The sequence below is a fragment of the Vulpes vulpes genome, chromosome 9 (assembly GCF_048418805.1).
Source record: "Vulpes vulpes isolate BD-2025 chromosome 9, VulVul3, whole genome shotgun sequence".
NCBI classification, from domain to species: domain Eukaryota; kingdom Metazoa; phylum Chordata; class Mammalia; order Carnivora; family Canidae; genus Vulpes; species Vulpes vulpes.
In genome coordinates, this window is record NC_132788.1 from 104,077,622 (window position 1) to 104,096,803 (window position 19,182).

Here is a 19,182-nt window from a genome sequence, read left to right on the forward strand (position 1 = left end):
TATAGACAACCTTCCACAGCTGATTCACAGCATTCCAGAGGGCCAGGGGCCGAAGTGACGGCTGTGAACTGCAAGTCAACCAAGCTGTACCAATAATGTGGGACCCTTTCCAAAGCAATGCTTTCAGCTGCATAAAAAATAAGCCTTCTACAAATGTGTGGCCATTGCAACAGGATTAAGGGAGACGATAAAACTGTTACTGAAGCCACACGACCCTCTAAAGGTTTCAGAAAAACGGTCTTCAGGTCAGTTTAAGAATATCTGGGTGTGATATAGCATCTGTGGGGCCACGCTGTGCAAGATGTATGAGCTGCTCTAAAATAAAATTGGGCTTTGAGCTGTGGTGTGGCCCAGGGGTGAGCAAGTGCCTCTAAGTGCCATTAAACAGGTTCATTCCTTTGACAGACCAGAGTGACCCGCTCCCCGGGTGTAGCCTGCCTATCCAGGGATTCTTTTCAAAGCAGGTATGAAAGAATCAAGATTACGTGACTGGCTGAGGTTCTGCATTTGCGAGAGCACTCGGAAAGAACCTGCACCAGGATGCCTGAGTTGGTTAGACAACTCAAGCAGCTTGTTAGTGGTCTTAACTGTCTGGAACAGTGACCGAAATGTCACCGAAGTGGGGGCGGGGAAAAACACCCTTGAATTTGTGTGACAGTAGTTGGACTGGTTTTCAATGAAAACTGGAAAGAGGCTCTGACTTTTAATGGGCCTCATTTCCATTTTATGGGAAATCAGACATGGGCCCGAGTTATCGTTAACCTGAATCTTCATGTACCTGTTGTATGGAAAGTAACCTGAGGGCTTATTTTACTATCTTTTACTGAGAGGATTCTTATTTCTGTGAACTAGCATTAGTTGGTTTTTCTCCTGCTTGTGGGAGCTGGTTTCTTTCATCCTGACCACCAGGACGCCCACCTTCCCTTTTCACTGATGGTACAAAGGAGAGCTGAACCTTCCTTTATTTGGGGGCTTTTCCTGCTGTAAGAAGAACTGACTGCAAACTCTCCTCTGCTGGGCCTGTCTTCCTCTTACTTATCTGAGCCGGCCTTCTGGTGGCAGGTGTTCCCTCCTGCCCCTCATGCCACCCCTGTTTCCCTCTGCCTCTTCTTCTGTGAACCTGTTTGGTTGTTGAGACCCCTTTCCTGCCTGACCTGCAGTTTCGGCTGCTCTGGTCCCCTTTCTTTTCTGTTCCTCGTTCCTGGGCCTAAAGCCCCCCTTCTCCTGCACCCTTCCTTGGCTGGTTGGTTACCGGGAACTTGCTGCAGGCTGCCGTCCCAGCAGCCCACCTGATGAGCAGTGACACAGACTGTGTCGCTGACCTTCAAAAACAAACTGAGCTCACTTCTGTCCCAGGACACTTCCCCTGCCTTAGTTCTTAAAACTAGAAAAGCCAAGGAGGGAAGGCTAGCTTTGGAAACTGAGCTGAGGTGAGAATTGTGCATGACTAGGTGCTGAAAACAGTACCTCCCCAGATGGCATCTGTGCAGGTGAGCAGGATTTTACTCAACCTCACTGTTTAAAACAAAGATGGAACACCTGCAAAGTTGTAGAGAAAAATGTTCCTAACCTACCTGAGATAAACCCTCATGCCTGTGTTTGAGGTTTCGACCAAAAAAACCCAAAAAACCCCAAAAACCAACAACCCCAATGGGCCCATCAGTCGAGACTGCTGCTACTTAGGAGGTGGAACGCACCAGAGTGTGGAGCCCAAGCTGCTCACTCTCATTGTCTCTGTTTTACTAGATCCTGGCAACTGGAGTCATTTTCAATCTGGAAAGACGAAGGAATGATGGAAAACCATTCGCCTCCAGGACGGGGCTTTGGAACAGAAGCCATGTGATGTTTAGAGATCACGAGGAACCCACAGGGAGGTGGATGAGAAAGAGCTACTTGCGGGCTGTGAGCAGTGGCAGCAAGCTGCATGCCAGGGAGCAGAACGGCTCTCACCTATGCACACCCAAGGCTGTGTCCTCCCGTTCTACACTCTCAGCCCCGCTTGGGTCACCAGACACTGTGTGCTGGAGTGGAGTGCACTTTCCCCTCCCTAGGGGGGCTGGCAGGAGACCCATGGTGATTCTGACCAGCCTACCCAGCCAGCTGCAGGGGGAGGGAGGGCTGGGTTGGTGAGAGCGCCGCCTCCTGACCCACCTGAATCTCTGCGCCTGGTGGTGAACGGGGCCTCCGAACCGTCTGGCAGGCGAGTGGTACAGCTGGGAGAGCAGTGCCACGTTTTTGTTCTGGTTGGGGTTGGCTGCAAACTTCACTGTAATGGGCTCAGAGGAACCTGGGGGTTTATGACCATTGAAACTGGTAATTGCCTCTTCTGCCTCCGACCGTTTGTCAAACCGGATAAACGCAACCCCTCTGGACAAACCTTTTTAACAAACCAACAAAAATGGAGTTAGGGGGGAAAAGGCAAGGATTTTTAAAACTGAAAAGCAAAATTCAAGTCAGTGTACTATGCTTCAAATCAGACACTACCTTCATGAGGTAAACAAAAAGTAAACCTACATACAGAAACAAATGAATTTAAAAAAACATTCATAAAAGGTTAAAGTTTCAGACTTCCTTTTGAGTTGAAGCAGCAGCTACAGTCTCGGTGCAGAAAGATGTCCTGCTGACAGATATTCCAAAGACACTCAAACCTCTTTCTTAAAACAAGCCAAGCTGGAAGACATGCCACCCTCCACCACTCTTTTAGGCCAGGTGCCTGCAATAGCGCAGGTGTGGGGACGTGCACAGGGGCGGCCAGGTGACAAGGTCGGGTCTGAGGGATTGTCCCTGCACTCTGGGGCCCCACTGCCTGCCTTGCCAGCACATCCCAGGGGTGGCTGCTGTGAACAAGGAGCGATGGTGGGTCCTGTAGTCTAGCCAGGCCTTTGCAAGCTGTCGCCTTCCCAGATGGCCTGACAGAGTCCCAGACTGCTGGGCGTTCTCTGTCATCCCCCGACGTCAGGGAGTCCTGGTAAGCCAGGCTCACCCTGCAACCCTTTCCTCCTGTCCTCGCCTCACTCACCTTTTGGATATTCCATTATAAAGTCCTAAGACTGGTCTAGAATCAAGTGAAGCCATTTGCTCTCCCCTAGAAAACTGCCCAGGCACACGCAGAGGTGCTGACACCTGCCCACAGACTCCCTGGCAGGTAAAGAATCCTGCCTTGGGCCCATTCCATACCCATCCTGCTCTCGCGTGGGAAGGCCCAAGGCCCCCCCGTCGTAAACTCCAGCCACCTTGGGAATCCTGCTACTTAGACTGAGCCACATGAAGTTAAGCCTTCGGTCTCACTATAACCCAATCTCTCGACAGATCCAGAATATGGAACTGGGACCAGGCTGCCTGAGATCCAAGACCCAACAGCTGAAGGTAGTGTCTAGTCCAGCACGAGTGTGAAACCCAAACGAACCAGGGACAAGGAGGAACAGTCACATTCCACCCTGATCCGTCTACATTCTAGGCCTGGTAGGAATGAGAACTATCTCTTACAGAACTTGACAAATGAGGTAGGATTGGGGTGAGGGAATGTGGAGCCGAGGAAGAGGACTGGCTCCATCTCCTGGGGAGAAGAAATAGGGGGTCAAGGGTGAAGGTCAAAGTGCAGTGGAGAGGTGACAGCTGAGGGCCAGTCTGAGCAGTGTGAGTATGCTGTCAGGGCGGGAGTCATGGATGTGTCCTGGGGTGTGAATGGGGACGGGACTGTGAGAGACAGCCCTATCCTAGACTCTTGTCTCGACTGCCACTCATAGCCTGTCTGAAGTCATATTTTCTTCTCCAGACAAAGGCCTTCAGCACGCAGTGAATGACAATTATTAAGACAGCTCAGGGCCTTGGGGCACCAGCTACGTGAGCACACCAGATGTCCCCCAGGCAGCTCCCACATCCTGCCACCCTTCCTTATCCCTTCCCACTGAGTTCTACCAACTGCCCTAAGATGGGCATAGACAGGGTGGGGGGTCTCCCCAGCTGGCCTGAAGGCTGCAAAGGGGCATGGGGAGACTCAGATATGCCAGGTGGGATGTCGAAGTGACAAATGTCACTGTGAGGCACAGTGGCCCACTCTGGGCCTAGAATCCCATGCCCAGGCCTGACTTGAATGCAGTACTGTGGGCCCCATTCAAGCAACCAGATGGCAGTCAGGGGCCCTCGGGCCAAGGATTCTTCATGTACACCTGTAACATATCATGGATACTCCATAGTGAGTCTGAAAGCACATACTCCAGATCTCCCAGCTGGGAAACTCCCCCTCCTGGTGTCCCCCCAGCATAGCGCTCTAGGAGGCCACACAGCTTGCTCCTAGTGGCCTCAAGGCTGCCTCCACCCTGGCTCTGTGATTGTTGGAATATAAATTTAAAATCCACACAGCCAGAGATACTGAATTAGTGAGAACAGACCCGGCAATTCACATGTATACCAAGAAAATTCTAGAGTCTGAGCTCATTTTCCAATTTCAGTTCAGAAGGAACACCTAAAAACACAACATACACTGTTTTTATTTACCCTTGAAAGGTATGAATGACAGCTTTGACAGATGGACACCTGAACAGATATTCAACTTTAAGCAACCACAACAGACAGCTGTGGCTGGCTGGCTCCTGCAGAAAGCCACCTTCAGGGAGCGGTTCCATTCTACTGATAAGGACCTTGCAATCAAGCAGAAAGCATGTGTGCAGGTGTGGTTTCCCTGTTTGGTTTTGTAAAACGACTTTCAAATGGAAACTGCCCAAGTGAAATGAAGAGAACCCAAGAAAGAGAAAGTAAGCGTAAGGGAAAATACGTTCACTACATGATCCAATGAACATACACCTTTTGAAGGGGGGCCTCCATGGTGGTGTTTTTCCCTCTAGTGTTTTCAGAATCAAGAGCAGAGATCAATAAACGACACGATTTCCAGATGAGTAAACTATAAAGTGCACAATTAAAACTGGATAAGAAGGCAAAAAAAACTTTAAGTTCTGTCAGCTAAGATTGAGCTTTCTCAAGACAGCTGCCCCATACCTTTTTGCCGCAAGGCACATCACATGGAGGCCAACTGGACACGCAAACCTGCCAACCACGCCCCTCGGGCTCCATGGGTCCCGGCAGAGAAGCCCTGCTGGGTGGCCCCCTCTGGAGCAGAGGAGGGAACAGAAGCCTACAGTCCTGAGGGCTCACCTTTCTAACTTGCCACTTCAACACCCTGCACTAGGGCACGGCTGTGGAAAGGGGGCCCTTGCAACCCCCTCACAGTTCCCTTCCCTCCACCCTTCACAAGGATTCTGAGGTCAGTCCCCTCTCTGGAGCGGCAGAGGCTGATAGGATGCCTGAGAGAGTGAAGCTCCCACAGATGCCACCCTGAATTCATGGCCAAGCCTGGAGGGCAATGCTGAGATGCCCCCCTCCCCCCCAAGACACCAGCCTTCCAGAGGGAAAGGAAACAAAATGCCCTACAAATGGCTGAGGGGAAACTGTTTGCAGAAGTGACCTCCCTCAGGGTGGTGGGAGCCCTTGGGGAAAGCTCCCTGGGGATGTTCCTGGAGAGAGCCAGCTCCACTTGGTTGTGCTGGGCTGGACAGAGACAAGCAGAGGTAGAGCAGGACGTGTGGCGTGAAAGAAAGGAGGGTCATGGAAGCGGAATGCAGGCCAGCACAGTCACACCATCTGGGTCCCCAGGCAGCCCACTCACGTGGGGCGGGGATAAACACACGCACTGACCAGCCGAAGTGGTCTCAACTGGCACTTGAAGTAAGGGAGCTTTGGGGACCACAGGAAACTATCCTGCTGCAGATCAGAGGGGTTGATACTGGTTAAGTGGGATCCTTACCCCACTCCATCCCATCTCCACCCCAGAGTAAAGGTGCAGAATAGAGGCCACGGTGTGGTCCTTGTCCCTCCAGCACAGCCTGGCACAGAGCAGGTATCTGCACCAGGCACAGGACTTCCCAGGTCTCCTGTGAAATGCCAGCGAGCTGCACCTGTGGACCACACTCCAGCAGGCCCTTCTCCCCCTTTGGCCCCTGGGGACCCGAGCTGAGCTGTCCACTCCTCTCAAGGCAAGGCCTTAGCCCAGCACTGCAGCCCAAGCAGCATGGCCAGCACACGGGAAGCCAAGCTTCCCCAGAGCAGGTACGAGAAGGGAGAGCAGGTGGCAAGGCCTCAGGTGAACATAAGAGAATGTGTGTGCATCGCCAGCCCCAACTGTCACAGGCCAGGAAGGCCCAGCCCACCTGCTCTCTGGGATCTGCTCTGTGGCCTTCGGGGGGCGCTGCTGCTCTCTTGGAAAGGAAGTCACTGCAGAGTTATGACTTCCTGTGACCAACCCACCCAGGGTTCACACAGGGCTGCTCCCAGGGGCAGGTATGTCCTCAGCTCAGCTGCGCCTGCCTTCCTCATCCAAAGTCCAAACCCAAGCTGCTAAAGTCCCAGGCTGAGATGACCTAAGAGGGCTGGCGGAGGGGCCAGGATTGTCACTGAGGGGGGATTTACTGCCTTGAGCTCCCTGAGCTTTGTGCTACTGAGGAAGGGCAGCTGAATCATGGAGACTGGAGCTCAGCTCCTCAGAAACAGCCACCTGTGGCTTTAGGCCAGTGGAAAGTGGGGACTCCGGATTGTGAGTGAAGACTGTCCCACACTGCACACCACGTGCCTGCTAGAAGAACAGCAGTGTAAGGCTGACCGGTAGCCTTTGTGACCCATTGACAAGCCAGGCTGGGCCATGTGGGTGCTTGAGGAAGGTGTCAGGATCTCTAAGTGTTTTCACCATAACACGCTGGCCTAACACAGGGGCAGCTTTGCTACCATCTTACCTCCCCAGCCTCATAAAGCAAACACCAAGGTCTTCACATTTTCATTCTGTTCACCCTGGCAGAGTAACTACTGATACTGAAACTCAAGCAGTGATGTGTCCTTCTGGAAATTCTGGCTCCCGCCTAGAGGAAAGCCTCAGCCCGCATCCGGGCCACCCTCTGTACCTGTGGTCTGATCCACAAGGACCCGGGAGTTGATGATTCGCCCGAACCGAGAGAACATATCCTCCACGTCCTTCTGGGTCATGGTCCGCGGGAGCCCACTGATGTACAGGTTGGCATCTTTGATGACTTCTGAGCTCGGGCGAGCATACGACACCTTGAAAACAAAATCACTTTCTGAGGTTAGGGCAGGTATGTGGCCAAAGCTTCGAGGGAGGGGGTTAACTGTTCAGGTGAGAAAAAGCCACCCTTCTGGTGAGAAACCATGCTGACATTCATCATCCGCAGCAGTGCCTGCGAGCCGCTCACCAGGACCGAGCAGTGAGCTGGACACCTGTAGCATTTTCTCGCCTGGACTTTACATCCCAGTGAGGCAGACATGTTTCAGGTTCTCAGGGCCAAGAGACTGAGGGCCCACGGCTGCCAAGAGATGGGGCCACAACTCAACCCCAGCTGTCTCTTCTACTGTGACCTCACCCCTTTCTGGGCAGGGAGTGGGCTGGGGACAGGACCTAGTGCTACCTGTGAGGAGCCCAAAGGGCAACAGGTTAGGGACCTGGATGTCACTTGGAGGGTGACACCCACCTACCAATGGGCAAATTTGCCACCAGATGGGACCTGGGTTGCTGGGGGAGCCCACAGTCCAACACTCGTGTTAGATAGTGTATGACTCCATGCTTTTTGGGCCTTTGTTTTGCAGAACTGAAGAAAGCCCGCAAGGAACTTCTGCAGCGGCTCAGATAAAATAGTATGTGTGTGCGCTGGAGTGGGGAGCCTTCAGGGGCCAATGGCACAGGCCTTCGTGCTTTCCCAGGTCAGGGCCATGGCTGTGAATGGCCAGGAGGAGGGATGGGACCGAGGCTACAGCCCTGCTCTCATGAGAAAAGAACAGCTGGGACGGGGGCCCCACCATCTGCAAAGGGGTGGCCTGAAGGGATGGGACTCAATCACACCCAACAGAGTAAGAACTGAGTTAAGAGGCTTAGAAAGGAGGAGGAGGCAGGGAAGGGAACTCCAGAAGGGTGGGGGATTTGGATCTACACCCAATAATGTGTTCCTGAGGGTCACAAGGCCGAGGAGCCGAGGAGCCTAAAACCATAACCAGGAAGCAGGCGCAAGCTCTCAGGTGTCCTTGGGCCACAACGCTCAGGCGTACCAGGAGGGGCAGAGGTGTGGTTCCTCATGCCAAGCACACACACGAGCAGCCTGCCACATATGCGTCCCTTCATTCGTGTGCTTGCTGACTCCACACCTATGCCAGGCCCGAGGAGGGGACAACAGACACCACCTCTGCCAGTAGAGCAGAAAGCAGTCCAGCGGGCGATGGAGAAGGAAAGAGAAATTGTATGTGTGGTGAGAGACAGCCCAGCTTCCCCCCAGAGATGCCGAGGATCAAGGAGACCGCACGTCCGAGGAGAGTAGAAGAGAAGGGGCCCTGACTGGAAGGAGGCCCTCGGGTACCAGGTCCTGTCAGAGACTGGTGGCCTCCACGCAAGTGATGCTGCACAAGCCTCACATACCCTGGAAGCTTCCCTGTGCTGTGTCCAGGCCCGAGGCAACTGGGTTAGGCCTACAGTACAGGAACGCTGTGGTCACTCAGTGATGCATCTAAGACCTGGGCCAGGCGTGGCATCATTCGTTCCCTGAGATAGAGGCCACCTGGCCCACAGGGACTCCGCCGGTCCCTTTTCCACTGACGCAGGTGGCTGACTAGTCCACTGGGGCTGAGTCATGCTCCTCGACTTCTAAAGAACAGTGTCAGCCCTTTCTCACACACCTGGGCCTGAACTCCCTGGCTGCATCAACCAGCCTGCAGAACCACCACCATCGCCCTGAGTAAAAACCCTTGCCAGAGGGTGTGACTCCAAATGTTGGCTGTCCCATTTTACCAAAGGCCCTGGGCTGTGGCATTGTGTTTCAGGCAGGATGGCTGAAGGGGGAAGGCAGGCCTACCTCCCAGAACCATCCCATCTGGCCCTTTGCAGATGTGTCTGGATGGGGCTGCATCAGGGGTCTGCCCTTGGCTTTTATTTTTTAAAAGATTTTATTTATTTATTCATGAGAGACACAGAGAAAGAGGCAGAGATATAAGCAGAGAGAGAAGCAGGCTCCTCACCAGGGGCCCAATGTGGGACTTGATCCCGGGACCCCAGGATTATGACCTGAGCCAAAGGCAGGTGTACAACCACTGAGCGACCCAGTGCCCCTGCCCTTGGCTTTAATGAAGGACACTGTGGGACACGAAGACCAAGACCGTGGCACTGGTAGAGCGGTGCAGAAGCTGGTACTGACTGATCATCCCCCAGCAAAGTTGAGAGAAAACACCTTTTACGGCCAAATGAGCTTGGACCCCTTTCAACAACAGGTTCTTCAAGGAACATGACAAACTACTATCAAGTTCAAAGTCAGGTCGGCATCCAGGAGACTGCACCAGAACACCTGGCACCGGGAGGGAGGGTCCATGACTGGGTCTAGAGCCTCTTTCCTAAGCTCTTGGCATCACTACTCCCTTGCCCCAAGCAGGGGTTTTCCTGTCACATTCTCCAGAACACTTCCTGTGAAGGGCTGAATCGCATCCCCCAGCATATTCCCATGCTGCAGTCCTAAGCCCCAGCACCACACATGTGACTTGATTGGGAAAGAAGGTCATCATAGATGTAATTCATGAAGATGGAACAGGGTGGGCCTCACATCCAGTAACCGTGTCCTCAGAAAAAGGGGGAGATTGGCCAGAGACACATACAGGCTCTGTGAGCCCGGGAACACCAGAGATAGCCAGCAACCCCCAAGGCAGGGGAGAACCCAGGACAGATTCTCCCTCATGGCCTCAGAATGAACCAACATTCTGATCTCGGACTTAGGGCCTCCAGGACTGTGAGAGCAAATTTCAGGTGTCTGACACTCGTCACCCACACAAACATCATTTGTGATGCTTTTCTATGGCAGCCCTGAGGAACTACTACATGTCCCCAACCACCTGATGGGCCACAGAGCCCCTTTGCCCATAAGCAGTACCCAGACCCTCCCGCTGTGTGTTTCTTCACTGCATTCATCTTGAACTGACATGCTACATATCTTACTCATTTAACCATGTAGAACACTTGACGAGGGCAAAACTTTTGTGTTTGCTGTGGCATCACCAGCACGTAGAACTGATGCAGTGGATAGCAAGCATTCAGGGAACAATCGTGGAATGAGTGGACAAAAACAGTTGCTGTTATTACTAATAATGCCTGCTTACCTGCACCACCGTCTCCCGAGCTCTGTTCACGGCTAAGCAAAGTCATACTGTTCTGGTTCCTGGTGTTTACCTCCCACATTGGGCTGGGGCAGATGCCTGGCAGCGGTGTTAAGGCCCAGAGCCACAGCACTCATTTCAAACCCTAGCTTTGCCCCTCTCTACCTCTGTGATCTTGGGAAACCTGTCACTACTCTAAACATCAGCTTCTTCAAGCCTAAAATGGGGATCATCTCTCCCAGGCCATGGTGAAGGTAACAGAAACAAGGTATGGAAGGACCTGGCCCATTATAAGCCCTCGACAGGTATTGGCCATGTGAATTACACAGGACTGGTACCTGTACCACACTCAGCCTGTTGCCTCCACACCCCTCCCTGGGGTTTCCTGGGTTGCTGCTGTAGGGCACAGGGACAGGGAGACTCCTCACTCCCTACTCAGATCAAGGAGTGACACTAGAACCAAAGAAGACAAACTGAATGCTGGCAAGGCCAAGGCACATCCAGGTGGCCCTTGGGGTGTGGGACCTCAGAGCCTGCGGGGGGGTGGGGGGGGTGGGCAGAAGAGCCTTTGGAAGTCCTGCCTTTCATGGTAAGTGGGGCTTCAATCTTGGGGATAGCCAACCTATGGTTCCAGTAGCATGCCAGCATCATCTGATGTGCTAGCATGCCAGCACCCTCCCAACGGAGCGTGTGCTGTCAAGAGCCAGACTGTAAGACTTCCTTAGCAGGTGGGAAAAAAATACAGGCTCTCAGGGCCACCCCTAAGTGTGTGACTTGGGAGCCCATGTCCACACCCTGGGAACCTTTATTATACAAGCACCCCACAGGGTTCTGATGCCCAAGGAAGCTTAGGAAGCCCAGCCATGGAACAGGTCCCAAGAGGGACCTTTCTGGACACCCACATGAATCAGAGGATGGGAGATGGGGTGGGAGATCTGGTAGGTCCAAAGGCTCAAAGAGCGCAGTCTCATTCCAAGTGGCTTCCTGTCGAGGGAGATGCTGGCAGGCATGGCGCCTGCCAGGCTGCTGCAGGGAGCTAGGTCAGGGGACCAGCCTGGGACAGTAGGAGGACACAGATTCTAAAGGAGGACTCAGCACTCAGCAGGGAGTAAAAGTCCGGAACACACAAAGTTAGTCTCTGATTGGGTCTGGAGCTGCCCAAGATCACAGGTGCCGGCAGACAGACAATGGAGGTGGGGATGAGGAGGAGCGGGGCTCCAGGCTGAGAAAACTAGGGGGCGCTAAGGAAGAGCAGCCTGAGAAGAAAACAGGAAGCCATCCTGTGAGGCCTGGGGGGCTTGCCGACTCTTCCCAGGAAGCGGCCACAGCCCTTGCCTTGGGAGTGACCCTGGTGACGTTCTGCTTGAGGCTCCCCCCAGGCCGCACTGCAGGGCTCCCTCCATGTCACTCAAGTCACCAAAGTGAAGCCACCCCACAGAACGTCCCCCCACCCTGTACCTCTGCCACATGTGACCTTCAGATTTGGGGTTCATTACTTGCACATGCGCATGCACATATACAGGCACGGGCCTTCCACGAGGGCAGGGAGCCCATCTGTTTGCTGCTGTCACACCCACCAGCTGCTCCACATGCAGCTGCTAACCGGATGAACACGCTGGCTGTGACGGGGCAGTAACGGGGAGGCTGGACAAATACTTGCTCAGCACGAGGACAGCACAGCCTGGGCCCAGGAGGGGGCTGCCCTCACTGAGGGGCCCTCCATGGCCACCATCCCTTTGCTTGTAGAGCTGAGGAGGCTGAGAGGCCTCATCGAGGCCCGGGGCGGCCACCGCCCAACACGTGTCTGCCATGCAGTGCTTTCACTGAGCAGAGGAAGCACCCCAGCCACCCCCGAAGCACCGGGGTTCTGAGGAGGGGCCATGCCCCCAGTCTCCTTGACGGTGACGATGAAGGACAGATGGGGAAAGGGGTCGCTCACCCAGGCCGGGGCCAAGTGGCCACGGCAGCTCTTTACCTTAATGGTTTTTGACTGGAGCCGCAGGCCATTCAGCGTGTTGATTGCTCTCTCTGCGTCCTTGGCAGTCACGTAGTTCACGAAACCATAGCCCAGGCTGTGCCCTGTGTGGGAGAACACGGGCACAATGGTGAGCCAGCCAACAGCCAGGGAGGGTAAGCAGGGCGACAACTGACTGGGTTCAGAAAGAGGAGTTCGCAAAAAGCCAAGGCCTCCGGGTAGTGGGGTTAGAGACCAGTGGTCACAATCTATACCGGCTTTTGTTACATTTCTTCAGCCAATTTGTGTAAATTTTCTACATTGAACAAATGTTACCTTTGTTAGTTTTTTTTAAGAACTTTTTAAAAAGCAACGCTATGCAGGGTGCCTAGGCAGCTTTCAGGTGGTTAAACATCTAACTCATTATTTTGATGCAGGTCATGATCTCAGGGTCATGAGCTAGAGCCCCATGTCGAGCCCCATGGTGGGCTCCAGGCTCAGCATGAAGTCTGCTTGGGATTCTCTCCCTTTCCCACTCCTCCTTCTGCTCCTCCCTCCATGCATGTATGCTCTCTCAAATAAACAAATAAATAAAATCTTAAAAAAAAAAAAAGAAGAAACACCATGTTACTAATGGTACCCCGTAGAAATATTACCAAAGCAACGATGACAATCAGTCCCCTTGGCTGAGATGTGGGGACTCCAAAGGCAAGGACAGGATGGCCACCACTGGGCAAGACAGGTACAGAGGGCGGGAGGGTGACTGGCTATCTGCATCCAGGTGTTTCTCCACCACTGTGCTGGGAGTGTGGGAAGGCTTGCTGGGCTCTGGTGCCACCCAGTGTTGGGTCCCTTACTTTCCCAAACATACAAGTCAGCTAAAAAGCAGATGACAGGGAGCACTGGAGAAGCTGGAGCTGACAGATGTCCTGTCCCAGCCCAGCTGTGCACCTGCCTTCATTGCCCTGGCCAAGTCTCCAGGGCCCCCCTTGGCAGCAGCCTCCATGGTGGCAGCAGCACCAGCTGAAATCTGGGGAAGTAAAGATTATGAGAGACACCCAGGATTACAGGTAGGTGTCCCCATCTCTCCTTTGTGAATTATCCAAGTTGTGAGTGACCACAACCACCTGCATGCCACAGGAGGGACTCAGTCTAATAAGGGAGAGGCCACGGGTTCCCAGGAGGCCCAGGGAGAAGCAAAGGCTGAGGGGCTGAGTGAAAGGAGCCTTGTCCTTTCACTATAGGAGGGGAGGGTGGAGGCCCAGAGAAGAGAACCAACATGCCCACCTCTTGCTCATTCACAGGCTGCACTAGTGGGCAGCCCCTGAGAGCTGGGCACTGCTGTAGGCACACAGAGGGAGTGGTGAGCTTTGCCCTATTCCTTGGGTTGGTGGAGGGCAACAACAAGCAGGTAAAAAACAGGACCAGGTCTTGAGCCACATGAGGTGGCATCCCCGGGTGCCAGCTGATCCCAGACCCTCTGGCGGATAATGAGATGCAGAACCCAGAAGAGTCTAACCCAGTTTTCCCTCCTTCTTAAAAACAAACAAAAAAACCCCAACTTTATTTTTTAGATTTAAAGTTACAAAGAGAGGGCAGCCCGGGTGGCTCAGCGGTTTAGCGCCTGCCTTTGGCCCTGGGTGTGATCCCGGAGACCCAGAATCAAGTCCCATGTCAGGCTCCCTGCATGGAGCCTGCTTCTCCTTCTGCCTGTGTCTCTGTCTCCCTCTGTCTCTCATGAATAAATAAATAAAATCTTAAAAAAAAAAAGTTACAAAGAGAATACAGAGAGTTCCCATAGAGCCCACTTCCCCTGTAACATCTTACACCAGGATGGGACATTTGTCACAATTCAGGAACCAGTACTGATAGGCTGCTAGTTAACTACAGTCTACATTTGATTCAGATTGCCTTAGTTTTCCCTTAATGGTCTTTTCTGTCCCGGGAGACCATCCAGGATCCCACAGGACTTGTAGTCATCACGACTCCTTAGGCTGCTCTTGGCTGGGACAGCTTCTCAGACTTTCCTCGTTTTTGATGGCCTTGAGTGTTTCAAGGACTGGTCAGAAATTCTGTAGAATCTCCTGCAGCTGGAGTTCATCAGATGTTTCTCTCATGAGGAGGCCGGGGTGATGGGTATTGGGGGGAAGATCCCAGAGTGAAGTGCCCTCCTCCTGACATCGTATCAGGGGTATGTGCTGATACCATGACTTCTCACGACTGATGCTGACTTGGAACCCCTGGCTGAGGCTGTTTGCCAGGTTTCTCCACTGTGGAGTCACCCCTAGCCTCCAAACTGTAGGCTTCGGAAGGAAGTTAGTGCAAAGCCCACGCCAAAGGAGTGCCTTGTGGAGGCATCCTCTCCCTCCTCTAGGGCAGGGTAGCTACACAAACTGGTTGCAGATCTGCACGGGCCACTTTCTTTTTTTAAAGAAACAAAACCCAAACCTGACCCTCTATACTCATACACTCATTAACCCGTGAAATGAAACTGCACGAGTTTGAGATTTAACTCCTAAGCCGTGGACAGTGAGGACCTCGGAGCAGCAGGGCTGTGGGGCCCGGGCCCATCTAGCAGGAGAGTCAAGGCTCAAAAGTTTAGAACACAGGGCAACAACTACAACTGGCTCAGGCTGGGAACTTTAAGGCCCCTCAAACAGTCCAGACTACAAACGTTAAAGCAGAGAATGGGACGTCTGGGTGGCTCAGCGGTTTAGCGTGATCCTGGAGTCCCCGGGATCGAGTCCCACATTGGGCTCCCTGCATGGAGCCTGCTTCTCCCTCTGCCTGTGTCTCTGCCTCTCTCTCTCTGTCTCTCATGAACAAATAAAATCTTTTTTAAAAAGCTGAGAATACAGAATGTCTGTGGTATGGATTCCCAACTAAACTACAGGCTTGCTGGGATTTTTACTCTCCGATCCCCATTCTGCCCATCTGTCACTGTGCCCAGGCCATGAAGCCTGGTGGCCCAGCCCCGGGATGGGTTCTTCTGCCAGTTTGGTCAGTACAACCCCTACTTAGGTCTTATCTTTCTGTTCTTCCCCTAGGTTAACCCCAAACCTGGACTACCTGTCTCCTTCGCTGCCGGTGGCCTAAGCCCTGCTAGGGAAGACCAGACACTGATGAGGACCTGTGCCCAGGCCATGCTCCTGCATCTCAGCTGCAGCTGGCTCCTGTCAGCATATAAACATGAGTCCTACCCTGTTCATGCTTCCTGATGCCTTTCCTCCCCGGTGCTCAGCGGCCCTGGCTGGCTCCCAGGGTAGTCACTGCAGACTGCCAGCACTGCCCTCACTGAGGCTGCAACTGTCAGGTGCCACCCCCAGACAGGTACCTCCTCCTCCAAGATATGACAATGCCAGGTTCTTTCTCTCTGGGTTTTCTTTCTCCCCAACTGTCCCTCCTCAAGCTCCTAGTCTTCTACTCATCCCATCAAGATGGCCCCCAAGGTTCTGCTTTCGGCTCTGGTCTCAGTCACATTCTTCCTGGGTGGCCTCCTTGACCACCTAGTGCCCACACCTGCCAATGTCACCCAGGAAGTCACATACCCTCAGATGGCCACTGCCTCCCGGGCTTGCTCCCCCTCTGGTTTTTATCAATGGATCGACAAGTATTAACTGAACACCTACTATGTGTCAGGCCTCGCAGGCTGGCCAAGTTTAATGATGATCACGAAGGAGGACAGTCTATGCCTTAGTGAATGTCACATCCCAGTGGGCAAGTTGCACAGCAAAGCAGCAAGAAACCAATGAACAAAATTGCCACCCAGGTGCTATGAAGACAATCCCTACTGTGGTGTGAGAGGGACTGATGGGACAGGCCCGTGGTGACAGGGCAGGCAGGAGTGCCCTGTAAGGAGCTAATGCTTGCAGCAAGACCTTGAGATGGCTGAGGACAAGTAGTCCAGACAGAAGAGCAAGTGCCAAGTCTGTGAGGCAGAGGAGACTTTGACGTGTTCCAGGAAATGAAAGGTGGCCAGCGCAGTTGAACAAAATGAGCTGGGGAATGGCCCAGAGGTGGCTGCTGGGTGGAATGGGGCCAGGCCACTGGGCAGGGCCTGGGACCTAGGCCAAGTATAAATTCACCAGGAAGACCCAACAGGAGGACCTGCAGATGGGCTGCTGCAGTGGGGAGATGAGAGAGGGCTGAGTTTCCCGAAGTGTCAGAGAGTAGCTCCCCACCAACACTTCCGGGTTGGGCCTTCTGCAGCCTGGAGCTGTGTGGGGAGGGATCTCTGCACACCCTGTTCGGGACTGGCCTTGTCCCCTCAGAGTCTATGCAACCCTCTGTGGTGCATACCTAAGTGCAGTGGGAGGGAAGGCAGTTGAGGAATGAAGGGGGTCCCCTCATGGGGACCTTCAAGGCCATTAGGTGAAATTGCCTAACACAGTGCCAGGTCCCCGCCTCCACCCAGCTGTTTGTCATAAGCCAACTGTTCTCTACTTTGGCTGCTTGCTAGAATCACCAGGGCAGCTTCTAAAAACTATCACTGTCTAGGTCATAACCTGAACCAATGATGTCGACATGGGGGTGGGTGGGGTAGGAGTGGCAGTGGCTTCAGTACTTTTTAAAGCTCCTCAGAGATTTCAGTGAGGAGCCCAGGTTGAGAGCTGCTGCTGCAGCAAGTGAATAAGGAGAATGGGGCTCTCCAGCTATGTAGAAGCCTGCTGGTGTGCTCAGAGCAGGCACCTACAGGAAGGCCCTCACTTCCCAAAGCAGCCCCCAAGTTGCTGTTTCTCTAACAGGGTCTACACGCCATGCAGGGTAATGACACAGCTCCCTAGGGCCCGCCTCAGCCTGAGGACCCAAGATGTCAGGCAGGCGTACTTCCAATCTCCTTACAGATGATTTTCCTGTCTCCTAGAGGTAGTGAGCCTGCTAGAATCGATGCCATGAAGGTGTATCAGGTGCTGCCCCCTCCTCATTTAGGGCAGTGGAAGATAAGCCCTGCCAGGGGAAGATTTGAGGTGTGGTGGGGAAACGGGTACACAAGGGCAATGCCTAGGCCACTGGAGCTTAAGGAGGGCAGGGCCTGGCTGGAGTCCGTGCTGGTGGGTGAGGGCAAACAGAAGCCCAGGACGGGAGATCTGGTGGAGAGGGGCAGGAAGATGAGAGAGAGAAAAGAGAGAACTGCCAGGGAGGAAGCATGAATAAACTCTGGGCCTGAGGCTGAGGGGTATCCTAGAGGCCAACGCTGCCCCCAACTTGTGCTCCTCCCCAGCTTACAATCCCCACCCTGCAGAAGAGCTCTGCATCTCTAACTTGCTCCTGCCCTGGCACTGCCCTTCCTCCAAGAAGGTTAAATCACATGTGTGAACACCCTGGACTGGCTGACTGAGTGGGCCTGGGTGGGACCTGAGACATGTGTTTTCTCCTAGGGAGCAGGTGCTGCCGTAAGTCAGCAATACCAAGACTGCCCCCGTGGGAAGCGCTCTCCATGCCCTCCCGGGCAGCCTCAAAACCAGTGCTCTTCCAAACATTGCTCTCTCTAGACAAGGTCAAAACCAAGAGATGATGCCCTGGCATCTCCTATTACAGTCGCCAACTGGAGCAGCCAGATGCAATGTTTCTCCAATCGACCTGGGGTGGGTGGCTGGGGGAGGGGAGCACCCTGCAGACAAGGCCTTCCCTGTGGCACAAGAGGGTAGGTAGAGTCAAATTCTTCTTTTAAATGTCTGTGGGGGACTAAGGGAAGACTTCACGGCGGGGAGAGAGGCTAGGTCTTGAGGAGGGATAATAAATCAGAAACAGTAATGCCCCCAAAGAAAACAGACAAAGAACAAGAAGGGTATTTCATAAGAGTATGAACAGCCAGTAAAGAAAGATGTGAAACCACATGATCGTCACTAGGAAGTGAATGACCACCCCAATCAGATGCCATTTTTCACTTAGGCTGGGAGAGATGAGAAACCCCTCTGGCCTAGGGGATGGTAGGGCTGGGCAGGATGAGTATAAACTAGTCATCATGGAGCACCTGGTGGCTCAGTTGGTCAAGCATCTGCCTTCCACTCAGTGATGATCTCAGGGTCCTGGGATCGAGCCCCACAACGAGCTCCCCACTCGGCATGGAGTCTGCTTCTACTTTTCCCTCTGCTCCTCCCCCCTGCTTGTGTGCATGCACACTCTTTCTCTCTCAAATGAATTAATAAAGAATGCTAAGAAACAACAACAAACTGGTGATTGGGTTCAAGAGGGTACACACTCTCCCGTCTACTTCCAGGAAGACTTCCAATGGAAACCACCAATGAGTGAAGACTTGCACCAGGACATTTATCTCAGTGGGGTTTATAAACATGGAAAAATGGTTACAGTCTGTTGTAAACTCAGAACCTCCATACAACAGGACCCTGTGTAACTGTTCTGGTGAGGTAGCTATGTTCAGTGACAGAAAAACATTCACAGGTACAGGAAGCAAAGTTTCTCGCACAGCTTGGGTGGTGCGAGCCCATTTTCTAAAAGCACATGGTTACTTATGACCACAAATATGGGAAGAAACAAGTATGGAAGGGCACGAACCAAAAAGCTAACAGGATTTTGAGTAACTTAAACTTTTCTTTCTTCTTGTCTTATGCTTGGTTTTGTTTCTATAAGGAACAAAGGTGAATCATGTTAAGAAAAAAAAGTGGTCAGGCTGGATTGGTTGGAAAGGCTTTCTCGCAGAGGGAATAGTATTTGCAAAATCACAAGACTGTAAGAGCCAGGGCGTGTCTGGGAAATGAGAAGTAGCTCAGTCCGGCCCAAGAGGAGGGTGAGTGAAGAGCACAGTGGCTGGGGAGGAGGAGGACAGGTCCCAGGAGACTTGGGGGCTGCGGGCAAGGGTGTGGGCTTTATCTTGACCAGAGGTGCATGGCAATGAGCCAGAAGTGAATGGGCTGGAGGCCGAGGACCAAGTGGCTAGCATGACAGACAGTCTAGGAGGGTGGAGGCTGGCTCCTGGGTCATATGGCACCAGGCCAGAGAGCAGGGCAGCGCTGTACAGTAGGGCCAGCTAGGAACTGTGTATGGAACAGGCAGCAACAAATGCACATCCCCAACACAGGGGCTGG

General features: G+C 53.2%; 1 protein-coding gene across 1 annotated transcript in view; it reads right to left on the reverse strand.

Annotated features, from left to right (window-relative positions):
* The window catches only part of ELAVL1 (ELAV like RNA binding protein 1), a 36,498-nt gene that overhangs the window by 1,010 nt on the left and 16,306 nt on the right, over positions 1–19,182 (reverse strand). The window contains exons 3-5 of the mRNA XM_072721569.1: positions 12,158–12,261; positions 6,948–7,101; positions 2,152–2,377 (exon numbers count right to left, since the gene is read on the reverse strand). Of these exons, the coding sequence (XP_072577670.1) occupies positions 2,152–2,377; positions 6,948–7,101; positions 12,158–12,261 (484 nt within the window). The remainder of the gene's footprint in view (positions 1–2,151; positions 2,378–6,947; positions 7,102–12,157; positions 12,262–19,182) is intronic.